Source organism: Taudactylus pleione, unplaced genomic scaffold (assembly GCF_031769625.1).
Source record: "Taudactylus pleione unplaced genomic scaffold, aTauple2 ptg000655l, whole genome shotgun sequence".
NCBI lineage: Eukaryota > Metazoa > Chordata > Amphibia > Anura > Myobatrachidae > Taudactylus > Taudactylus pleione.
In genome coordinates, this window is record NW_028285057.1 from 971,440 (window position 1) to 994,841 (window position 23,402).

Consider the following 23,402-nt stretch of genomic DNA (forward strand, 5'->3'; position numbering starts at 1 on the left):
CTCGATAGACAGACCAGGATCCTGTAAAGAGGAAAGAAAAATCTTATTCGTGATTACAACAAGCCGCGGTCACGTGACCTACCCGGAAGCAGCAGCGACCAAGGGAGACTGAGTACGAACAGCGAGCCGGCAAGGAGTGGGAGCGGACGTCTGGAGAGCGCATCAGAGGTGAGTCTCCATACGGAGGGGATACCTGGCAACCGGTTCACTCTAGCCCTAGCCGACATGTTCGCTCCTCAGTCACCGACCAGCTCACTCGAGTCACGGTTTCCCGGCGGTGTGTCTGGAAACAGATACACCAATGGTTGCATGTCCGAGGGGAAGGAAGCCTAGCCTTGCCCCAGTACCCCAGCCCCATTCCTAAGAAGACCATCCCAGGCAACGACCAGTTATTACTTTTGTCCAGTTTTCTACCATCTTTATGACCTCAGATAGACTAGCGGGATGCCGCAGTCTAACAAGACTCAAACTTTACCTACTACTTAGACTATCGATCATCATTAGCCAAGACTTTACTATATAGACCTCGCCCACCCAAGGGTATACTATATACCAAGTTGACTGAAACTAGAGGATTGTAAAATATCTCTATTATATAATCATCCACTACGCACCACCAGCAATATTTTTTCCTTTTTTTCTGTTTTACATCTATGTACCATCTACATGTGAATTATATGATATATGTTTCTTACTCTCTTTTTGTGACATAAGTAAAAGTGATTTTATACATTCAAATTATTGGGCTCTCATTATAATTAGCCAATAGAAGGGAGTCACTCCCTTACTCAGGCAATCATTGCTACACATCGCCATAGGCTGAGCGCTACACCGTCTATTTTTCATATTTCTATTTGAATAGGCAAAGGTACCTATTGGTTGTCAGCAGCTTGCCGCAATCACAGAGCTCAGTGCGCAGGACAAACCCACAATTTACCTAAGCACACTCACACACCAAACGTAACACATGCACTCCCCCAGCCCAGGCACTGACGTCTTACCTCGACCTGGGATCTCCAGCAATAAGGTTACCAAATTCACCCAGTATATAACCTCCAACTTTCACCATGTTCTCGTGACACGCGGGAGCCTGCAGAGCCTGAAAAAGAAGAAGAATTATATAACGGAATATAAGTCGACAGTCATTATATGGTTACATGGGCGTTCAGAAATTAGCCACTGCTATTGCACACGCAGCTCTGCGTGTCAGAAGAGCACCCAAGGCTGCGGCAGGTCAGACCTGCCGCAAGGGTATAATGGCCGCCGATGTGCTTCGATGTTACCAATGTTTACGTATGTATGCGTCGCCGCGCAGGTTAGACGGCAGCAGTGGGCGTCTTTATGCTCAGGTGATCTTAGCTAACATTAGCGTATTTTCGCAGTTGCGATCGCATTAGCGTCCATCTCTGAATCAGTCCCTAAGCACCATGATAGAGTTCCCATGAGAAAGGTTTGTATAAGTGTATTATATGCAATACCTCAAACACCGTTTTAGCAGCATAGCCTTGTACATCATCCCGGTTAATGACGATCTGGATGACACGATACCAGACTTCCTCGCTGACGTAATCCCCAGCTATTCGAATCAGGTTGAGAATAGTGTCCACGTACCAGCTATAATCCACAGCGTACTTCTCGGCTAGGATGGCTACTTTCAGGACCTTCATTGAGAATTAAAATGTTAACAAATAAAAACAAGAAGCTCCAAATACTAAAGCAGACTTTAAAATGCCAAGTCTATAGATGTTATATATTGGCTTACAGCAGCTCTACAAGCTTTGTTTTTACAGCCTAGGAATTGCCATGATGATCCCGATTTATATTGAGAGCAATGGCAATTCTATCTGAGAATGCATTCAGCAAAACACAATTGGGATATGAATACAGGTAGAACAAACCAAAATCTACTGTAGCAAACATTACTGATTAAATAGGAGTTTATAGATCCTAGTCAGTGACTGACATATAAACAGATTTTAAATGTATATTAAATCCATTGTGGAAAACTGGAACCATGGGGTATAGAGATGTAGACAGAAAGTCTGTCCCTGCTCTACATCACCCAGCCTGTATGACATCAGTTACTTTTCTAACTAAAAAAAAAAAGGAAGACAATGGTCCTCCCACAAGAGAAAACAATCCCCATTCCTCATACGTCCAACTGGAGCCATGATGACTTCCCTAATCTCTCCATAATGGGGAGCTCTGAAGCTGCTGAGTGCAAAACGTTCTGTCCCAAACTACCAGCTTTGGATGCAAACATATTGATACTGTAAAAAAAACTTTATAAATGTATGGACATTGCCTTAGGCTGAAAGGAGAGATGTTTGTAGAAAACCCATCTTCTAGAAAAATGACGATATAGCAATTTGCAAGACAGAGCACTTATGCCTGAAACTACCCATCTCCACTCATTTCCCAGCACTGGGGCCTCTATGGTGTGCAAGCTCTCGGTGTCAGAACACACTGAAAAACTCTATCGCTCTGTCTGGAGAAAGGGGTTCAGTTACAGTGCCTCCAGGGCACAGTCTTGTGCTGAGGGGCTGCCTGCTGTGTGCTGGTAACCCGCCAGACAGAGGCTGTCATTGTGGCAACAACTGTAGGTACTAATATGAAAAGAAAAATAAAACCTCATCACCCAGCACTTTGCATAAAACGGCTATCATACAGGCTGGAAGATACAGAGTAGGAGACGCTTAGTCTTTCCATGAGATTTTCCTAATGTGCATCAGCTCCTGCTGGCCCCTCTGTAACCCACTGTTCCAGTGTCCCCCAGTTGACTGCATGAGAAACATGGATGCGCATGAAGGGCATCATACTTAAGGGCAAACTGATAATCTATATTTAAAAGCTGGTGATCTCCACTTCATTTACGTAATTGGTTCCTAGTGAATTGATAGGCTTCATTTTAAGTATTGGTTCAACCCACCAAAGGGCTACCTCCATGGCATCATAAAGGATAGCACTTACAGTAAATCCCAGTACTACACATTCTATGCACGCTGAAAGTACAACAAGCGTCATGTTGGCGCAGTAGAGCAGTGACGCAGCCACTTACAATTTCCTCCCGGATGGAGTAGTCTGCAGTCTCCAGGTAACTCAGCATTTCAGAGACAATCTGTTTAGCGTTGGTGCGGTCACACATTGCATAGAGAAGGTCAGCAGCCCGCTGCCTCACACTCACATCTCGCTCAGTCTAGAATAATACAGGACCACAACATGGATAAATTAAATAAAAAGTGAAGACCACAACGTACAGGAAAGGAAGGGATAGAGATGATCAGCCATAAAACCCTTTTCTCAGAAGGGCAATGGGGGAATACAGACACGGATAAGGTCTCCATCAGTTTAGAATTTGCTTTACCTTTGATATATTTGGATAATAAATACGGACGACATCAAATCCGTCTAATCCCCACTGTATAGAAGCAGCCAGTGTTCTCCCCAGGGCTTTATTGATGGGCGCTTCGTTCGGTATTTTTCTTACACCACCCAGTGCTGCCCAGACTTGCAGAGTGCAGTGTCATCAGGCCAGCGGGGGGCACAGTGGGCAGTACTCACTGAGCAGGGCCACCCACATCAGAGGGAGGATCCATGGCCACCCCCTCCACTTTGTCTCACCCAGCACTGGAGGCGGCTGCAGGCATTGTGTATTTGCAGCCTCCCTCTCTCCTTCCCAGGCAGTGGTTGGGACGCTGGGTAGGAGGGTGCGTGGCGGGTAGCTGTCTGTGTGCCCTCTGATGGAGTTCGTCCTGCCCCTTCCACCCAGGTCAGCGCTCTCCACAATCTCCCATACCACACACACCCCCGGCTGCCTCCTGCACCTGCCTGGCTTTGGGGAATTTTACTGCTCTATAAAATCTGGAGTCTATATTAAAACAGCCTAGTGTAAGTAGTCAAAAGTCCAAATAAAAATATAAATCAGTTTTAACAAAATAAGAAAGATGGCATCACATGACCCCAGATTTGCATTTTAGGAAAAAGTAAGGGCTGCCCACGAGGGTACTAGGAAAGTGATCACTGATTACTGTCCAATGTTTCTATACACAGATTATAAAATACTATATAAACCTGTGCAACATCAGGGCAAGGCAATAATGGACAGCTAGCAAACAGTGACACTCCGCTCACCTTTAAGGCATTGATAACTGTTTCAATGTGGGTTTTCACCGCCTCGTGTGAGAATTCAGAGCTGGCCAGCGTGCACATACTCTCCAAAGCCAAATACCGCAGGTTGGTCTCTCGGTGCTGAAGGAACTGGCCCAACTGGTTGCAGGCTCTAACCAACAGGTTAGGTTCACTGAAAGGAAACCGGAAAAGCAGTTTCATTATTGAAGCACTGTTTACACAAAGGCGATATTGGATCTATAGTTTTCAGCGACCGTGAAAATGTCCATATTAGTTGCTATGATGTTACAGTGAGGTGACTCTCTGTTGTTCTGTTTTGTATGTCGGTGTCTGGCTCATTTGCTAAAATAGTCAAATAGAACACTAGCAACAAAAACCTCATCACAGCGCAGACGGCAGCCGTAAACTTCAAGCCAAAAACTGCATGAAGGCTATCAATGCACTGTCAAAATGAAGAAGCTATATATGATGGACGGGTATCGGTTCCCAAATTGAGACTATTTAGTCAGAAAGTTCAAAATACTCCCCCAGTGGCCCGTTGCATTACATGGGAACAGCCCTCATCTCCTTGGCTGAAGGTACACATTGATCGTGCAGGGCCGCTAATGAACTGTATGTTCCTCACTAAGTGCCCAGAAGTGATTATGGTGAAATAAACCGATTTTGTGTTGAGATCTATTTCTGTTAGAAATGGTTTACCGGAACAAATTAACAGTGACAATGAGCCCTCAATTCATGCCGGCTGGATTTCAACGATTTATGGAAGAGAACGGTATAAAATTTCACACTGGCTCTATACCAACTTGCAACTAATGGCTTGGCCGAAAGATTTCTACAAAACACTTTAAAAGAAACCAAGTCCGGTAAAAGAGATATAAATTGCACCACCGAGCATTTCATCACTGGCCAATCTCCTGCCATGCAATGTCAGTCAGCAAGAGCTTGTTTATGATTACAGAGGAGATTACAGACAGGCTTGGTGTTGTCAAAACTGGACCTTTGATTCACGTGGTTCAGATAGGTGGGGTACAGTGGAGACGCCTCGTCGGCAGATCAAGGGCCATGTAGCCTGTGAAACTTGGTGGAAGAACCGACCTTACCAACTTCTACACCAAATTCGAATCATTGGCAGTGGAGGAGATGGTAAAAACCCATGGAGGTCTTAATCCAGTTCTGGGGGGGAGGTACCATAAACCAAAATAGTACATAGCATCGGAAACGACAGTAAAGCTGAATGCACAGCATTATATCACCTACCTGTCATAATGAATGATGAGACTGATGGCCTCAAATAGTATGGCATTCTTTGCGTTGGAATGTTGCACTTTCTTTGATTTTGGGGGCTCCTGTGCCTTGTTCAGTATGGTCTCCAGACATTCCACTAGCCGCCCCTTCACGGCAGCGTCCTCTGAGAAAACACAGAGCCACTTGTTAGATCACACAGACACATACTGCTATGTGACATGGCGGCAACAGCTTCCCATTACCTGGTGGAGGGTAACACTGGAGGAGACGCAACAATTTTACAGAAAGCCAGGGTGCTGGGACAAAGTAATATGTGTAATCTTGTAGATCCGTTGAGGCTGAAGACACAATCTGGAAAGAGGGGTCAAATATTAGACAATTGGATTCAATCATTCCTTAACTTTTACCTAAACATCAATTATAATGCAAAATAAAAAGTAGCCTATATTGAGGGAAAAAAAAATAAAAATAAATATATAGTCCATAGTCAAGCTTCTCTCCACCCACTGAAAAATGAAAATAAACAATGATTCTTACTTCCCCAATTGCATTTTCTATAGGATATGATAAACATTTTAAGAGTCACTGTTTTATTCCTTTTTTTTTTTTTTTTTTTTTTAACTTCAAGGGGTTTCCCACTATCAACTAAAATCTAGTTATGTGCTTGGAGGCAGTACACAGTGACATAGTGAGACACCCCTCCCTGATGGTGCTTGAAGGTAGCACATAGTGAGATAGGGGTGTGTCCTGCATCTTCAGGGGTGTGCCCTATCTCACTATGTGCTACCTTCAAGCACCATCAGTTAGGGGTGTCCTACTAAGTGACTGTGTACTGCCTTCAAGCATCCTCAGGGGTGTGTCCTGCATCTTCAGGAGTGTTCCCTGAGGATGCTTGAAGGCAGTACACTGACATAGTAGGACACCTTTCCCTGATGGTGCTTGAAGGTGGCATAGTGAGATAGGACGCACCACTGAGGATGCTTAAAAGCACTACACAGCTATATACTAGGACATCCCAAACTTGAATCTACTTCAAGATAGTACATAGTTAGACAGAAGCTCACACCACCTGACGGTACTTGAATACAGCACATACTGAGATAGTAGGTCACACCAGTCAGGCTGCTTGAAGGCAGCACATAGTGATATCGTAGGACACACCCCTAAGAGTGCTTGAAGGTAGTACATAGTAAGATTGTAGAACGCATCCCCCCCCCCCAAGGACTGTTAAATATTGGCAAATCTCTTTCGATCCTGGAGGCTGTATCTGCACTGGACCTTGCTGACCTAGACAGTGCACAGTAAAACTACACAACACCCTTCTGTAAGTAGCTTGGGGAACAGAGAAAGCAGCAAACAGAATGTGGAAAAACAACATGCTGTGCTTGCTACTAAACTTTCATTGTATCAACGAATATCCCCCTACTATTTCATTAGGTACTACGAACAGAAAGCCTTCATAGAGCTTACCCTGCTGAGCCTGGAGACGGCCAGTGAGACGCATGTTTTAAAGTCATCTGGATTCTTCCTACACAGGCAGGTGATGAGGCTGACGGCTGCGGTCACCACTCCCTGGCAGAATAAAGAGAGCATTCAGATACAGCCTGCACATGGAACTAAATGCCTCGCACAATAAGAACTGTAACACCGGCAACAAAATAATATTCATGTCTATAATACATTTCATACTAGACAAAGTTAAACCACCGTAAACATAAATGATTCCAATTTTTGTTCAAGGGACGTAATCTTAACTTTATCTGTAAATCAGCCTGAAGGAATCAGGTTTATATTGAGACACTGCAATAATCCTACCCAATGTCCCAACCCTTATCAAACAGTTTTTACCGTAAACTACAGACAACGCAAGATTATGTACAAATGGACTATAAAACAATCCTTATTTATCTACTGCAGCCTCAGATAGCAGAAAGGAGCAGCACTCGGATCACAGTACAGAATTCATTTCAGCACTGACATACTGCAGGAATAGAAGGAAAGGATGTTACACACAGAGAGCTTCCACAGGCACACCGAAGCCCTGCTGAGTCCGATGACTCAATCAAAATTAAAGCCCCCCTCTAGGGACGCCGGACACAGGCTGCATTAGACGTGGTGACTCCCTTCCCGGCGGTTCCCACATAGCAGGCAGACTGTCACAGTAAACAGTCGGTTTGTCCTCATGCTTATTAAAATAAAAATATATGAAAAGGCTGGAGACAGCCTCATGTGCACCGGCTCTCTCAGGCACATTTCTAAAACTGGGGCTGATGGGGCATAGAGGCGGAGGAGCCAGCCAAACTTCTAAATTATTTAAAGTGCCAGGCTCTACTCTACCATCCTCTATACCCCATTGTCTCTGCTCCAGTGTCCCCTAGTGGATGAAGGAGAAAGTAGCGCACAATACATTTTCCCACCTGTAGACAGGTGAGCAGAAGCCACATTCTGCTTAACACTTAGCCACGTACCATGTGCTGGTCATTGAGGAGATGAACCACCCGCGACGTCCATTCACCCATTGGCACAAGGTCAGGTGAGGTCTTGTACAGTCGTAACAGGCACAGAGCAGCACTCTGCTTCACACTGTCCATTGTGTCTCTGTTACGGACAGAGCAAGAAGGTCATCACCTCGAATGTTACAGAAGCCACTTGTGATAGCTAAATCATTATCGGATAGATGACAAGGGCCAGGAGACAGCAACGCTGCTATATATTTCTCATGGGTTACATCTCTAATAAAAGAATGTAGGGAGCACTTACCCTGCAACAAGGATCCTGGGGATCTCCGATGCGAAAGCTTCCGCCATTTCTCGGCTGCCAACGTTAGCGATGCAGTGCAGGGCCAGGCACATGAAGGTGGGGTTGCGGCTGGCCAGGTCATTCTTGATTGCATTGTTAATAAGGCGGATAAGTTCACTGTTGGAATTCACGAGAACAGAGATAAAAAGATAGCCCTAGAACAAAGGAGACAGGGTTCATCAGAAAGGCTGCTTAAAGGCATTCACACCTCTATAATGGCATTTGCTTAATTAACGAACACCGGAATATGCATATACTCTACATAGGCTTATGCCCTTCTCTACTTTGTCTGCTCTACCACAACCACTATGAAGGTTGTAACAAGCAGCCAAAGATGTCATTCTCACAGGTCAGGTCACTGAGACATTATATGGTGAGAAGATCAGCTAACGTGAATAGGACTGACAGTAGAGCTTCTGTAGTAGATAAGACATACCTGCCGACATGATCCATTTCACCTAGGTCATATTGTTCTATACCTGTACCACCCGAATGCTTAGCTATAGTAGGCAACGTTTAGCCCCGTGGACGGCTTTACTATTCTCACCAGGGCACTGCTGCAGGGCAGCTTAGCAGATGTCACAGCCGGCATTGGCCAGCTCCGTCGCTCCCCACAGATGCTGGGAGGAGGCGTGGCTACAAGTCTACCCATTCACTCATGTCTCCTGCAAAGGAGCATAACCACCTCACTGATTTATTAGTGAATAATAACCTTCTTAAAAACTACGTTATATCATACACTTTTTTTATTTTAAATATATTTTACAATACTCACAATAGGTTAATCATCATACATTTAATCCTGCATGTCAACTAAGCAGGCAGATAGTAAATTATCTAATGTTTGCACTATCATAATGGATTAGCGGCAAAATAATTTGCATGTATATGATATAGGGCCCCATAGGTCTTGCCACGCCCCTGCCCCCACTACCACCCTCAACCCCTCCATGGCGATTTCTCCATTGAATGACCACAGCAAATACTTACATGACACTTATTTCAGTCCAGGTTAATTCAGTGTGGAAATTAGTGTTGAGGGTTGGAAAGGCATTAAAGCAATGGGTCTTGCGCATAAAGGGTCATGGTGATTGGTACAGAGAAGAAAACAATTTGCCTCCCCTCTAAACCCAGAGTCTAGCAGTGTCTCCCAGATAGGATGTAAGAGGAAAAACAATGACCCAACTAGGCAAGCTGATGGAAAAAATTACAGTAACAAAAAAATTCTGCAACATTCAGAAACATATGAGAGAATAAAATATAGGCATATAAACAGTCATTTACAGCTATGTAGGAGATATTACTGTAGTAACAAAGGAAGCAACCGTAATTTCATTAGAGAATGAGGGTATATAAATATAATAACAGGTCTTGTATTAAGAAACCCCATTTATCAAGCTGCCGTTTCAAATGGTCATGCGAGTGTCAAAGACGGACAGAGCATGACCAAGCTTTGGAAAAAATCAGCTTTACACCGATAAGGGTCCCTCTTTCAGGCATGGGAGTCCGGGGACCTTAAACTTCGGGCAACCTACATTTCTTTGCAGACAAATATACAATTGACATACATTTAACTCCACAGGCTGATTATGTTCTACAATACCTAGTACAATAGCAGTAAGCAGACCGGCAATGTGGGCAGATAGATACGGAGCACGTGTCACTTACGATCTGCTTCTCTGTGTATTTGTTGGAACTCAACAAGTTGACGGCTTCCATGTGCCCAAAATCTATGTCGTGTCCCAGCAAAAAGATGAAGAGCAGCTTACACACGTACTTCTTCTTACTGTAGCCATCCAGGGCTTTGTCTCCTAAAACAAGATGTCAAGTGATTCCCATCAGTAATAAAAAAATAAAAGGTGATGAATGATCTATAAATAAAACACATATATACTAGGATGCAGAAGAGAAAAAATACAAGTCACCACATAGTAAAGCTTTCTTCTACACTCTTATGCCTAGGCAACACAAGCAAGCTCACATTGCTGTGGCTACAAATAGCCCAAGTGCGTTATAACCCATTTGACAATGTGCGCCTATGTCAACGAGCCCTGAAAGTAAGTAAAGGAAGACATCTGATCAGATCCACGATGGACTAACATCAACAATTTTTGGGCAAGTATCTTATGAAAAAACATCAGTCGTAGCTTATTCGGGAGTCCATAAGTCTGTTGAAACCTTTGTAAAAAGTCAAATATTTTGATTTAGCTTTCTTTACGTTTTCAAGTATACAATAAGGCCACGTCTGGCTATTCCAGCTGCCTTTATCTATGCTAGACGTATGCTTACATCTGGCACACATACAGCCGGCCTGCACTTGCTGACTCCAGCGAGCTTGTACTATGCTCTGTAAAGTACACAGTGGTGCATAAAAGATAAACACATCCTGCCTAAAGCTATTGATAAAAACAGGCTGCCGCTTTGGCTTCCCATTATGGATTCTACAGTGTGACCACACAGGAGAGGAGTCGACTTGAAAGCCACATATTAAATAACAACACAGTGCTGCTACTCTTTACAGTATGTATTGAGAAGGGTCACTGAATAGGACCGGGCTCAGTAAACAGGCATTAGATTGCTATGGTACATAAAAAAATATGGCCATGTCCCTGACTCCTAGGGAAGCGTGCTCAGTCTGAACCAGGATATAGATGGCCTTCTCCTCAGAGTACAGAGACCCATCATTGCAGCTGTGAGGGAGGGATAGGCGTTGAAGATGATGGGGTTAACAAAAAAAAGGGGTGAGGGAGTTTAGGATAAGATCACACTTTAGTAATGCAGGGGTTAATGATGATGCAGGAAGGAGGGGCTAATAAGGAGATTAATGATGCCTGTGGACAAGGTATTTATTTACTGTGGTTATAATCACTGTCCTCCCTGAAAATTTTGCTAGCCGTGTGGTATTAAGAAGCAGCAGGGTGGGGGCTGTGTAATACGGCTGGACATATATGATCTTTTACAGCTTTTATAATACTGGCAACTTGTTCGTTGGACACAAATATATTTTTAATAGCCAAGATACAGTAGTGTCCACTTGCTGGCTGGCTACTTGTAATAGCCCAGATACTGCCCACTTACTGGCTGGACAGATAATTATAGCCCACATACTGCCCACATGCTGGCTGGACAGATAATTTTAGCCTACATACTGCCCACTTGCAGACTGGACAAGGATTATCTGTAATAGCCTTCCTGGAGATAGTAAGTGACTTGCTGATTGGACAGAACGCTGAGACAGTGCACTCTGTCGATTCTGTAAACACTGCATTTAAGATTTGTAAAAGCACCATTATAGGCCATGCGTGAAAGGTGCAAAACCACAACACAAGGCCCAACACAAAGACTGCACAAAATGATTTTTCACACATTTTCAGACAGCTTTGAATCATGATCGGATTATCCACAAGGCATTTGGCCACCTAGGGCCCCATGGGTTCTAGGGGGAAGCCTGTCTGCTATAAGAAGATTCTGTTGGGGAATGAGATTTTTACAATCTGAACCAATCGCAATAATAGGATTCTGACGGTGCAGAAAGCAACAGCGTCTGCAATCATAATAACTAGAGATGGGGTATCACAAAAGTCCAGCCCCTGGCTGCACTAACAATTACAGAGCAGTAGGTGCTGCTCTATCTCATAATAGAGACATAACCTCAATCCCATGAGTCTGAGCTGCATAAGGGCTCAGATATGCTTAGCCCTGATTGGAGGAGCCCTGTACATGCTCAGCCTATCATTGATCAATCTAGTGGCTGGCTGCGGCTGACACAATCACTGCGTAAGAAAATTCACTTTTTTTTTTGTTAATTGCTCCATAACTTTATTAATGTAAAAGCTGTAATTTTAAATTCCTAGCTTCTCCTCTCACTGGCAATCATGTATCATGTAGGTCACCCAGCGGCTGACGCAGACGGGTATTTCAAAGCGAAAAAAGAAGTTCCAAAAACGAACTGACCGCAAATCTTCACATTAATAACTAAAATAGGCAGGCGCAATAATTAAATATTTGTATCATCTTAGCAAAGTGGACAGCAATCATTATTATCTGCTTTTTTCTATTATTGTTTGCAGTTAAGAAGGAGCTTTAGAGACTGCTGTATTTGACATTACAGAATATTTATGCAAAAATGCAGAAAGAGTGAAACAATCTCACAGCCGCTGCGACTTTACCTAATTCTCTAATGGAGGGTGCACGCGGTCAGATATTCTTGACGATATGAACGATAGAAAAAATCGTTACATTGTTCATATCGTGGACATGTTTGGCATGCATCGACCAACGATGCGCCTGCCCGCTTGTCAAATAACTTTATCTTAAGTCGTCTGTGTTTGCAGTCCAACTTGGACGACTTCATCATTTAAATACTGTCAGAAATCGTTAATCGTTCATGAGATTGTTGGTAAAATCGTTCATCGTTATCGATGATCTAGCAAGTCTGACCGTGAGTATGCACCGTAACACCTCTGTAACAAACGTCATCAGCAGCCGATCTTTCCTCAGTTCTGGGCAGATGCTTCCTACTTTATTTAAATTGATTAGAACAGACAGGGGGGACGGGGGCTGTACGTGTCTGTCATCACACATACAGGCTTTCCTGTACACTACAGAGCGTGACAAGGAGCTGTACTGCATAATACAGATGTTCCGGATTATTTTAGTATGAATGTTTCTGTGTTGGAAATTGAAGACAAAAAATATGAGATATGGTAAGAACTTACCCTTGTTATCTCTATTTCTACGAAGTCCATAGGGTTCCACAGGATACCTTGGGGTATAGGTGTGACGTCAGTCGCAGGGCACCAAAGAGTTAAGCTTTCAGCCTCCCAGGATGCACTAGGTCCCCCTCCTATACCCCGCCCCCGGGCCAAGGCACCTCAGTTAGTTACCAAGCCATAGGCCGGAGGAGGAGAAGGAAGAGAGAGAACAAAGATCTGGACACATACAAGAATCACATTCTCACCAGAGGGAGACGGAAAACCGGTGACCAGAGCAAAGCCCATCTGCAGCACAGGTGCGACAGGGCGGGAGTCCTGTGGAACCCTATGGACTTCGTAGAAATAGAGATAACAAGGGTAAGTTCTTACCATATCTCATATTTTCTACTTCAGGGTCCATAGGGTATCCACAGGATACCTTGGGGATGTCCCAAAGCAGTATCCTTTAAGGGTGGGGACGCTCCTGTGCAGAAAGGAGAATCCGCTGCCCGAAGGAAGCATCCTGAGAGGCGAAGGTGTCAAACCTGTAATACCTCACGAAGGTATGGACAGAAGACCACGTAGCAGCCTTGCAGATCTGAACTGCCGAGGCACCACGTCGAGCTGCCCACGAAGGACCCACAGACCTAGTGGAATGAGCCTTCAGAGAAGGAGGGACCGGTAGGCCTTCATGAAGATAAGCTTCAGAAATAGCCATACGGATCCAGGCTGCCAAAGTTTGCTTTGAAGCAGGCCACCCCTTTTTACGGAAGCCATAGAGGACAAACAAAGCGTCCGACTTCCTAAACGAAGAAGTGCGGTCAACATAAGTCCTTAAGGCCCGCACAACATCCAAAGAGGCCTCACCCACGGAAAGACCCGGTGAGTTAAAGGCCGGAACAACTATTTCCTCGTTAACATGAAACTGGGAAACAACTTTGGGAAGAAACTCGGGCCGAGTGCGGAGCACTGCCCTGTTCCCATGAAAAACCAAGAAAGGGGGTCTACAAGAAAGAGCCCCTAACTCAGAAACACGTCTGGCCGAAGCAACGGCCAGAAGGAAAACAGTCTTAGCTGTTAGCCATTTAATATCCACTGAGCCCAGTGGTTCAAACGGCGGTCCTTGGAGAGCCCTCAGGACCACAGCCAAATCCCAAGGCGCCATAGGTGGAACAAAGGGCGGCTGAATACGGAGAACACCTTGCATAAAGGTGCGCACATCCGGGATTGTAGCAATCCTACGGTGAAACCAGACAGATAGGGCCGAAACCTGTACCTTCAAAGAAGCAAGGCGAAGCCCATGATCTAGTCCCGCTTGCAGGAAGGCGAGAATCCGAGACAGACGAAACTCCCGCGGTGCATAACCTATCGGTCGACACCACTGGAAGAACGTATGCCACACGCGATGGTATATCCTCGCGGAAGACGGTTTCCGAGCTCGTAACATGGTACGCACCACAGAGCTGGAAAACCCCCGGGACCTCAGCATGGCCGTCTCAACAGCCACGCCGCCAAAGACAGCCGAGTCAGGTCCGGGTGAAGACAAGGACCCTGAGACAGAATGTCCGGTCGTAGCGGCAACCGCAGAGGACTGTCCACGGACAGACCCTGAAGGTCTGAGAACCAGTGCCGTCTGGGCCACGCGGGAGCTATCAACAGGAGCATCCCTCCTTCCTGTTTGAATTTCCGGATTACCCGTGGAAGAAGGGAGACCGGAGGGAACAGGTATGCGAACCTGAACGTCCACCGGACGGACAGAGCATCCACCAGAGACGCCCCTTCGTCTCTTGTGCGAGACCCGTACACCGGCAACTTGTTGTTGTGCCGGGACGCCATGAGGTCGATTTCTGGAAGACCCCACCTGTCCACCAGTAGTTGAAAAACGTCCGGGTGCAGGGACCATTCCCCTGGATGAACGTCCTGGCGACTTAGAAAGTCCGCCTGCCAATTTAGCACTCCCGGGATGAAGACCGCTGATATGGCCGGAAGATTGCGCTCCGCCCAAACCAGGATCCGAGAGACCTCTACGAGAGCCGCCCGACTGCGAGTTCCTCCTTGCCTGTTTATGTAGGCCACGGTGGTAGCATTGTCCGACTGGACCTGCACCGGGTGACCCTGGAGAAACCGCTGTGCCTGCAGGAGAGCATTGAAGACCGCACGGAGTTCCAAGATATTTATTGGAAGCTCCGCTTCTGTCGGCGTCCACCTGCCCTGGAACAAGTGTGGACCCGAAACTGCTCCCCAGCCCCGAAGACTGGCGTCCGTTGTCAACAGGACCCAATTTGGAACCCAGAACGGACGTCCCTTGTTGAGGTGGGTCGTCTTTAACCACCACGCAAGGGACAGGCGAACCTCCGGGGTGAGCACAATCGTCTGGAACTTCAGAGACTGAGGCAGCCCGTTCCACTTGGACAGGATCAGGTGCTGCAGAGGTCTGGAGTGAAACAGGGCGTATTCCACCATGTCGAACACCGACACCATGGAGCCCAGTAACCTCATCGCCGAGTGTAAGGACACCCGGCGGCTGTGCAGACAACTGCGCACCCTTGACTGTAAAGCAGAGATCTTGTCCTCCGTCACGAAGATCCTTTGCTGTCCCGAGTCCAATAAGGCTCCAAGATGCAGAATCCTCCGAGACGGGATTAGAGTGGACTTCTGCCAGTTGATTAGCCAGCCGTGCCGTTGCAGCAGTGCAATGGTCAGGTCCAAGTGGTGTAACAGGAGCTCTGGAGATCCTGTCACCAATAACAGGTCGTCCAAGTACGGCAACATGCGGACTCCTTGCAGCCGCAGAGAAGCCGCCATGACCGCCATCACCTTGGTGAAAACACGTGGTGCTGTCGCCAGGCCAAAAGGTAACGCCCGAAACTGGAAATGGTCGCTGCGGATTGCAAACCGAAGGAACTCTTGATGGCGCAAAAGAATAGGGACATGCAGGTAAGCGTCCTGTATGTCCAATGACACCATGTAGTCCCCAGGTTCCAGCGCCAGAATGATGGACCGTAGGGTCTCCATCCGAAACTTCGGGACCCGCAAAGACTTGTTGAGTGCTTTGAGGTTGAGAATCGGACGATATGACCCATTGGGTTTCTGTACCAAAAAAAAAATTTGAATAGAAACCCTGGCCCTTCTGGGAGAATGGAACAGGCACTATAACTCCAGCCTGGAGCATAGTGTGCAATACCTTCCGCAGCTCCGTAGCCTTGTTCCGGTCTGATGGTAGACCCGTGGTGAAGAATCGAGCTGGGGGTCTGTGCCGGAAGGAGAGGGCGTACCCGTGGGAGACCACCTCCAGAACCCAAGTGTCTGTCTTAGTGAACGACCAACACCGGGAGAACTGCAGCAGGCGGCCTCCCACCCTGGGATCCCCCAAGGGGAGACCCGGACCGTCAGGCCGCAGGCTTGTCATCTGGCTTGGGGGCCGGACGTCTGGTACTCCATGCCTGTTTCCGGGGCTTGACCGATTTCTTAGGGCCAGCCTGTCGAGGAAACGACTGTGGTTTGGGCCTGCCCTGGGCCCTAGATGACCGAAAGGACGATGGTCCAGAACCAGAAGGAGCAGCGGCCAACGGGAGACAAGCAGATTTGGCTGCCGCCAGCGTGGCCACAATCTTATCCAGATCCGGACCGAAGAGAACTTCTCCGGTAAACGGCAACGCTTCCAGACCTTTCTTGGAATCTGCGTCCGCCTTCCAGGATCGCAGCCACAAGGTGCGACGAGCAGCTACCGCTGCTGAAGAAATTCTAGACACCAGAGTACTAATGTCTAGAGCCGCCTCGTTGATGTAGGTGGCCGAATCACGGAGATTGCCAATCAACTCCGCCTGTTCGGCCGGACAGTCGGATTCAAAAGAAGCCTCTAATGAATCCGCCCAGCGCTCCATCGCTCTGGCAACCCAGCAAATGGCCATAGCCGGCCGTGCTGCCCCCCCTGCAAGGGAATAAGCGGACTTCAGGCAGATTTCTACCTTGCGGTCCGTAGCATCCTTAAGGGAGGACATGGATGGCATCGGCAATGTGGCACTACGGACAAGACGGGTCACGTGAGAATCCACCTGTGGAGGGGATTCCCACTTAGCAAAATAATTATCCGCGAACGGATAAGCCACCGCCAGGCGTCTCTGCGGCTGGTATCTTTTGCCAGGTTGTTTCCACGCCTCCTCTAAATGGTCCACCAACTGACCCGAAAGAGGAAAGACTGTGGCATCGCCCTTCACATCTTTGAAAAAGGCATACTTAGATTTAGCCGCTGGGGGAACTTCGTCCTCAATCACCAAGGCTGTGCGGACCGCCCGAATAAGTCCAGGAATATATACTCTGGACTTAGCATCAGCGTCCTTAGTATGGAGAGGTTCCTGATCGTAAGGATCCAGAATCTCCCCATCATCAGACGTCCCTTCGTCATCCTCATAAGGAGCGGACAGAGACGCCACCGGCCTTTTATGAGGCCGCATCACAGACTCCCCTTGCAACACATCCGACAAGTGCTGTACAGAACTCGTCAGGGAGTTAACCCACGCTGGCTCCTGAGAACCCGGGAGCGGGGAAATAGGGAGACTGTGGGGTACCACCAATTGTCGTGGGAACCCCTGCATGGGTGACGACACCACAGACTGCTGGGACAAACCCATCGGAGTAAACGCGGGCTGCGGAGCTAACTGGCCCATTAAAGCTGTTAACGCCTGAGCGAAACAAGCCCAGGGCAGCTCCTGTACCGGTGCTGTAACCGTAATAGGCCGCGCCATGGACAAACACTGCCGGCAAAGGCCCTCCGCGCTACCCTCCCCCTCCGCTAACGGTACTTTGCACGTGGTACACTGTAGCCGGAGGGGAAAATCACTTTCAGACATGATGGCACCACGTATGTGACCTCTCTCACCAATTAAGTATTAAATAGGTGAGAGACCACCCTGCAGCACCGCACCGCAAGGGCTTTAGCAGAAAGAACAGGGACAGTAATAAAGCTGACAGTTTAGAGAAGAAAAGTTACAGGCAGCGCTAGCACAGTCACATACAATGCAGAGAAATAACAATTCCTGCACTAACAGCGCTGATCACTCAACTACACAGACACAGGGCCTGGTAGGACACAGCGCAGCATACACAGACCTGAGCCACAGCGGAGGAGAGGTATGCGGGGGAACCCAGACCACGATGCTTCCTTCCAGACTTCCAGCAGCGTTCACCATGCGTTGCAGAGAAGATGGCCGCCGAGGAGCAGAGAGAAGCTGGCCTGGGGGAGGAGCGCTGCCACAGGACCAGTCGGCAGCATGCAGAGAGGGCTGTGTGCAGCGGGGGAGGCGCCGGCTGTGAGACAGGGAAGGCGCGCTCCCCTGGCATGCATTTAACCCCTGGGACGCCGCAGCGCTACCGCTCTGCTGCGGTCCGCTGTCCCAGGGGGTAGTGGAAGCGCAGGTTGGTCGCCTGGCTCCACGCTGCAGCCAGTCCCCAGGGAGCCCCCTGCCTGGGGACTTAGGACCATGTGATCAGCGGGGACCCACCGCGGGACCCCGCTGCTTACCTCTGTCCCCCTTGAATCCGGCCATGGTCCGGAGCATCTGGGGTCACCGCTAGCTGTGACCCCAGATGCCCACCAGCATCCCCGGATCAGTACCGGCGTTCTGGTACCGGCGGGGTGTAGGGAAGACAGCATGGACGTCAGGACTGACTGTCCATGCTGTTCATCCAGATGTGCAGCCACAGCTGCATGAAGAAAAAGCTTCAGGGGCTCTTCTAGCCCCCACTCCAACAGGTGCACCCGACTCCGGCCGGGCACCAAACTAAACTGAGGTGCCTTGGCCCGGGGGCGGGGTATAGGAGGGGGACCTAGTGCATCCTGGGAGGCTGAAAGCTTAACTCTTTGGTGCCCTGCGACTGACGTCACACCTATACCCCAAGGTATCCTGTGGATACCCTATGGACCCTGAAGTAGAAACAGCAAATTTAGTATTCTGAATTGGAAACATCTAGGGAGATACAACTGATCAACAAAGCCCTAGGCCAATCACGCTCACACAATGGGACCTCCAAGTACTGCGGAACATAACGCATAAACGTCTGTCTGCTGGATTGGGTTTCCATGGCCGAGCAGCTGCACACAAGTCTCAGGCCACCAGGCACTATGCCAAATATAAGCTGGAGTGGTGTAAGGCGGTGTGCAATAGTCGTCACTGCAATCTGGAGCAGTGGAAACGCACTCTCAGGAGTGATGAATCACTCTTCTACATATGGCATTCTGAGGGGCTTTGGTGAATACCAGGAAAACACTTCCTACCTTAATGCGTACAGCCAGCTGCAGAGATTGGTGGAGGAAAAATAATGGTTTAGTACTGTTTATCATGGTTTAGCCAGGGCCCCTTACATTAAGGGAGATCTTAATGCTACAGAGCACTATGACATTCTAGAGTTCTTTCCTGTATTATTATGACAATGGCCCCATGCGCAGGTCACTCAAAAAAAACAAGAGATATGGTAAGAACTTACCTTTGTTATCTCTGTTTCTACGAAGTCCATAGGGTCCACAGGGTTGACCTTGGGGTTATAGCTGGAACAGGATCCATGGGCACCACACAGTTAAGCTTTTAGCTCCCAGGATGCACTTGGGTCCTCCTCTATACCCCGCCCCCGAGCCACAGGCACCTCAGTTGGTAAGCAGCCTAGGCCGGAGGAGAATATGGAACAGAGAGAAGGAAGACTGGAACACACAAGAAACCATACTCACAGCAATAGGAGACGGAAAACCGGTGACCAGCCACACAGCCCATTTGAAGCCAGGTGCGTCAGGGCGGGCGCCCTGTGGACCCTATGGACTTCGTAGAAACAGAGATAACAAAGGTAAGTTCTTACCATATCTCTTGTTTTCTACTTCAGGGTCCATAGGGGGTCCACAGGGTTGACCTTGGGGATGTCCCAAAGCAGTACAACTAAGGGCGGGGACGCTCCTGTGCTGAAAGGAGTACCCGGCGCCCAAAGGATGCATCCTGAGAGGCAAAGGTGTCAAACGCATAGAACCTCAAAAACGTTTGAATTGAAGACCAAGTGGCCGCCCTACACAGCTGAACAGCAGAAGCGCCACGTCTAGCAGCCCAAGAGGGACCCACAGAACGAGTGGAATGAGCCTTAACAGAGGCTGGCACAGGTAAGCCCTCCTGTGCATAAGCCTCACAAATAACGGAACGAAGCCAACGGGCTAACGTTTGTTTGTTGGCAGGCCAACCCCTCTTGTGAAAACCAAAGAGGATAAACAAGGAATCAGACTTCCTAACCGAAGCCGTCCGGTCTACATAAATTCTAAGCGCCCGGACCACATCTAAGGAAGTCTCACCAGCTGAAAGATCAGGGGACTGAAAAGCTGGCACAACAAGTTCCTGATTAATATGGAACTTCGAGACCACTTTGGGCAAAAACTCAGGACGAGTGCGGAGCACCGCTCTGTCCTGGTGAAAAATCAGGAAAGGAGGGCGACAGGAAAGCGCCCCCACTTCAGACACCCTCCTGGCCGAAGCAATTGCCAGGAGAAAAACCGTCTTAAATGTCAGCCACTTGAGCTCCACCGCCTCAAGAGGCTCAAATGGAGGACCCTGCAGGACCCGTAGCACCACCGCCAAGTCCCAAGGAGCCACAGGAGGCACAAAGGGAGGCTGGATCCTGAGAACACCTTGGAAAAAGGTGTGAACGTCTGGTAGTATTGCAATCCGCCGTTGAAACCACACGGACAAGGCGGACACATGAACCTTCAGAGATGCAAGGCGTAAGCCGAGATCCAATCCTGACTGAAGAAATTCCAAGATCCTAGAAACTCGGAACACCTGAGGATCATAAAGTCTGGACTCACACCACTGAAAGTAAGTGTGCCACACTCTGTGATAAATCCGTGCTGAAGCAGGCTTGCGTGCCCTGAGCATCGTACCAATAACCGAACTGGAGAAGCCCCGAGACCTCAAGACGGCTGTCTCAAGAGCCACGCCGTCAAAGACAGCCGACCCAGATCCGGGTAAAGGCAGGGCCCCTGAGACAACAGGTCCCGACGTTGAGGAAGAAGGTACGGAGCGTCGATGGAGAGGCTCCTCAGATCGGAGTACCAAGGACGTCTGGGCCACGCCGGAGCTACCAGCACGAGCATGCCGCCGTCCTGCTTGAATTTCCGCAGAACCCGAGGAAGCAGGGATATCGGAGGAAACAGATACGCCAGGTGAAACGTCCATGTCACCGACAGCGCGTCCACCAGACTTGCACCTGCGTCTCTTGTCCTTGACCCGTAAACGGGCAACTTGTGATTGTGACGGGAGGCCATCAAGTCCAGCTCCGGCAGTCCCCACCTGTCCACGAGTAGCTGAAACACCTCTGGGTGAAGCGACCATTCCCCGGGATGCACGTCGTGACGGCTGAGGAAGTCCGCCTCCCAATTGAGGACTCCGGGGATGAAGACCGCCGAGATCGCTGGAATGTGACCCTCCGCCCAAGACAGGATACGAGACACCTCCGACATCGCTGCCTGACTGCGAGTTCCGCCTTGGTGATTGATATACGCCACCGTGGTGGCGTTGTCGGACTGCACCTGTACCGCCCTTCCGTGAAGAGCGGGGCCGGACGACTGCAGGGCCTTGTATACTGCCCGCAGTTCCAGGATGTTGATGGGGAGAAGTGCTTCTTCCGCTGACCAACGACCCTGAAGCGACAAAGAGCCGGTCACTGCCCCCCAACCCCGGAGACTGGCATCCGTCGTGAGCAGGACCCAGTCCGGGATCCAAAATGGGCGCCCCTCGACCAGATGAGCTGTCTGAAGCCACCAAGCCAAAGATAGCTGAACGTCCGGAGACAACACCAGCACCTGAGAGCGGATCCGGTGAGGTAACCCGTTCCATTCTGATAGAATCAGCCCCTGCAGGGGCCGGGAATGGAACTGGGCAAATTCCACCATGTCGAATGTCGACACCATGGACCCCAGAACTCTCATAGCCGAATGGACCGACAGGCGGCAACGGCTCAGGCAACTGCGTATCCGCAGCTGTAGTGAGGCGACCTTCTCCGGAGTCAGGAAGATCCTTTGCTGACGCGAATCCAGCAGGGCTCCCAAATGAACCATCCGCTGTGATGGAATCAGAGAGGACTTTTTCCAATTTATCAACCACCCGTGTGCTTGCAGGCAAGCGATCGTCAGGTGGAGATGTTGAAGCAGTACCTCCGGGGAGCTCGCCAGCAACAGGAGGTCGTCCAGGTACGGCAGTAGCCGTACATTCTGGTTCCGAAGATGTGCGGCCATGACCGCCATAATCTTCGTGAACACCCTCGGTGCCGTGGAGAGACCAAAGGGTAGCGTCCGGAACTGATAGTGGTGTTGAAGGATAGCGAACCTCAGATACCGCTGGTGTGAAGATGCTATCGGAACATGGAGGTAGGCGTCCTGGATGTCCAGGGACACCATGTAATCCCCCGGTTCCATCGCCAGAATGATGGAACGTAACGTTTCCATCCTGAACTTGGGAACTCTGAGGAATTTGTTCAGAGACTTCAAGTTGAGGATAGGGCGATGAGAACCATTGGGTTTCTGCACCAGAAACAGAGACGAATAATACCCCGTCCCTCGTTGTGATAGAGGAACGGGAACAATGACCCCTGCTTTCAGCAAGGACTCTATAGCCTCCTGAACCTGTAACGCCTTGGTCTTGTTCTGAGAAGGACTTGTGCAGAAAAACTGGTGGGGTGGTCTGTGCCGAAAAGACAGGACGTACCCCTGGGAGACCACTTCTCGAACCCAGGCATCCGTGGTGGTATTGTGCCAGCACTGGGCAAATAGAAGAAGTCGGCCTCCCACTCTGAGGTCCCCCAGAGGGAGGCCCGTCCCATCAGGCCGCAGGTTTATCTTCCTGCTTGGAAGAAGGGCGCCGAGCACTCCAGGCTTGCTTCTTGGGTTTAGAGGCCGTCTTACTCGCAGACTGTCTCGGGAAGGACTGACCTTTCGCCTTACCCTGAACCCGAAAGGAACGAAAAGCCGAACTCCGAACCTTAGCAGGCAGTGCCGCCGAAGGGAGGAAGGCCGACTTGGATTTAGCCAGGGTGTCCACTATTTTGTCCAAGTCCGGACCAAATAGTAATTCCCCATTGAAAGGTAAGGCCTCCAGACCTTTCTTTGAATCAGAGTCTGCTCTCCAGGACCGCAACCATAAGGATCGGCGGGCAGACACCGCTGCAGCCGATACCCGCGAGGTCAGCAGACTAGCATCTAAAGAAGCTTCTCCAATGTAAGAAGCGGCGTCCCTCATTTGTCCCAACAACGCCCGCTGGACATCCGGAGCGTCGTCCGGGAAGGTATCTTCCAATGCATTGGCCCACCCCTCAATGGCCTTGGCCACCCAGGAAATGGCCATGGACGGTCGGGCCACCGCCCCGGAGAGGGAGTAAATAGACTTTAAGCAAGTCTCAACTTTCCTGTCCGTGGGATCCTTCAGCGAGGATATCGACGGTAATGGTAAGGTGGCGCCCCGAGTTAAACGGGTGACATGGGAATCCACCGCCGGTGGAGTTTCCCATTTTTTA

At 48.9% G+C, this 23,402-nt stretch overlaps 1 protein-coding gene across 2 annotated transcripts in view; it reads right to left on the reverse strand.

The window, feature by feature from the left end:
- The window catches only part of LOC148478432 (AP-2 complex subunit alpha-1), a 57,910-nt gene that overhangs the window by 21,180 nt on the left and 13,328 nt on the right, over positions 1-23,402 (reverse strand). For both annotated transcript variants that reach the window (XM_088455440.1, XM_088455439.1), the window contains exons 3-12: positions 9,841-9,983; positions 8,134-8,327; positions 7,842-7,971; positions 6,844-6,945; positions 5,616-5,724; positions 5,386-5,536; positions 4,132-4,300; positions 3,059-3,196; positions 1,479-1,661; positions 1,002-1,099 (exon numbers count right to left, since the gene is read on the reverse strand). In XM_088455440.1, coding sequence (XP_088311566.1) covers positions 1,002-1,099; positions 1,479-1,661; positions 3,059-3,196; positions 4,132-4,300; positions 5,386-5,536; positions 5,616-5,724; positions 6,844-6,945; positions 7,842-7,971; positions 8,134-8,327; positions 9,841-9,983 — 1,417 coding nt within the window. The remainder of the gene's footprint in view (positions 1-1,001; positions 1,100-1,478; positions 1,662-3,058; positions 3,197-4,131; positions 4,301-5,385; positions 5,537-5,615; positions 5,725-6,843; positions 6,946-7,841; positions 7,972-8,133; positions 8,328-9,840; positions 9,984-23,402) is intronic.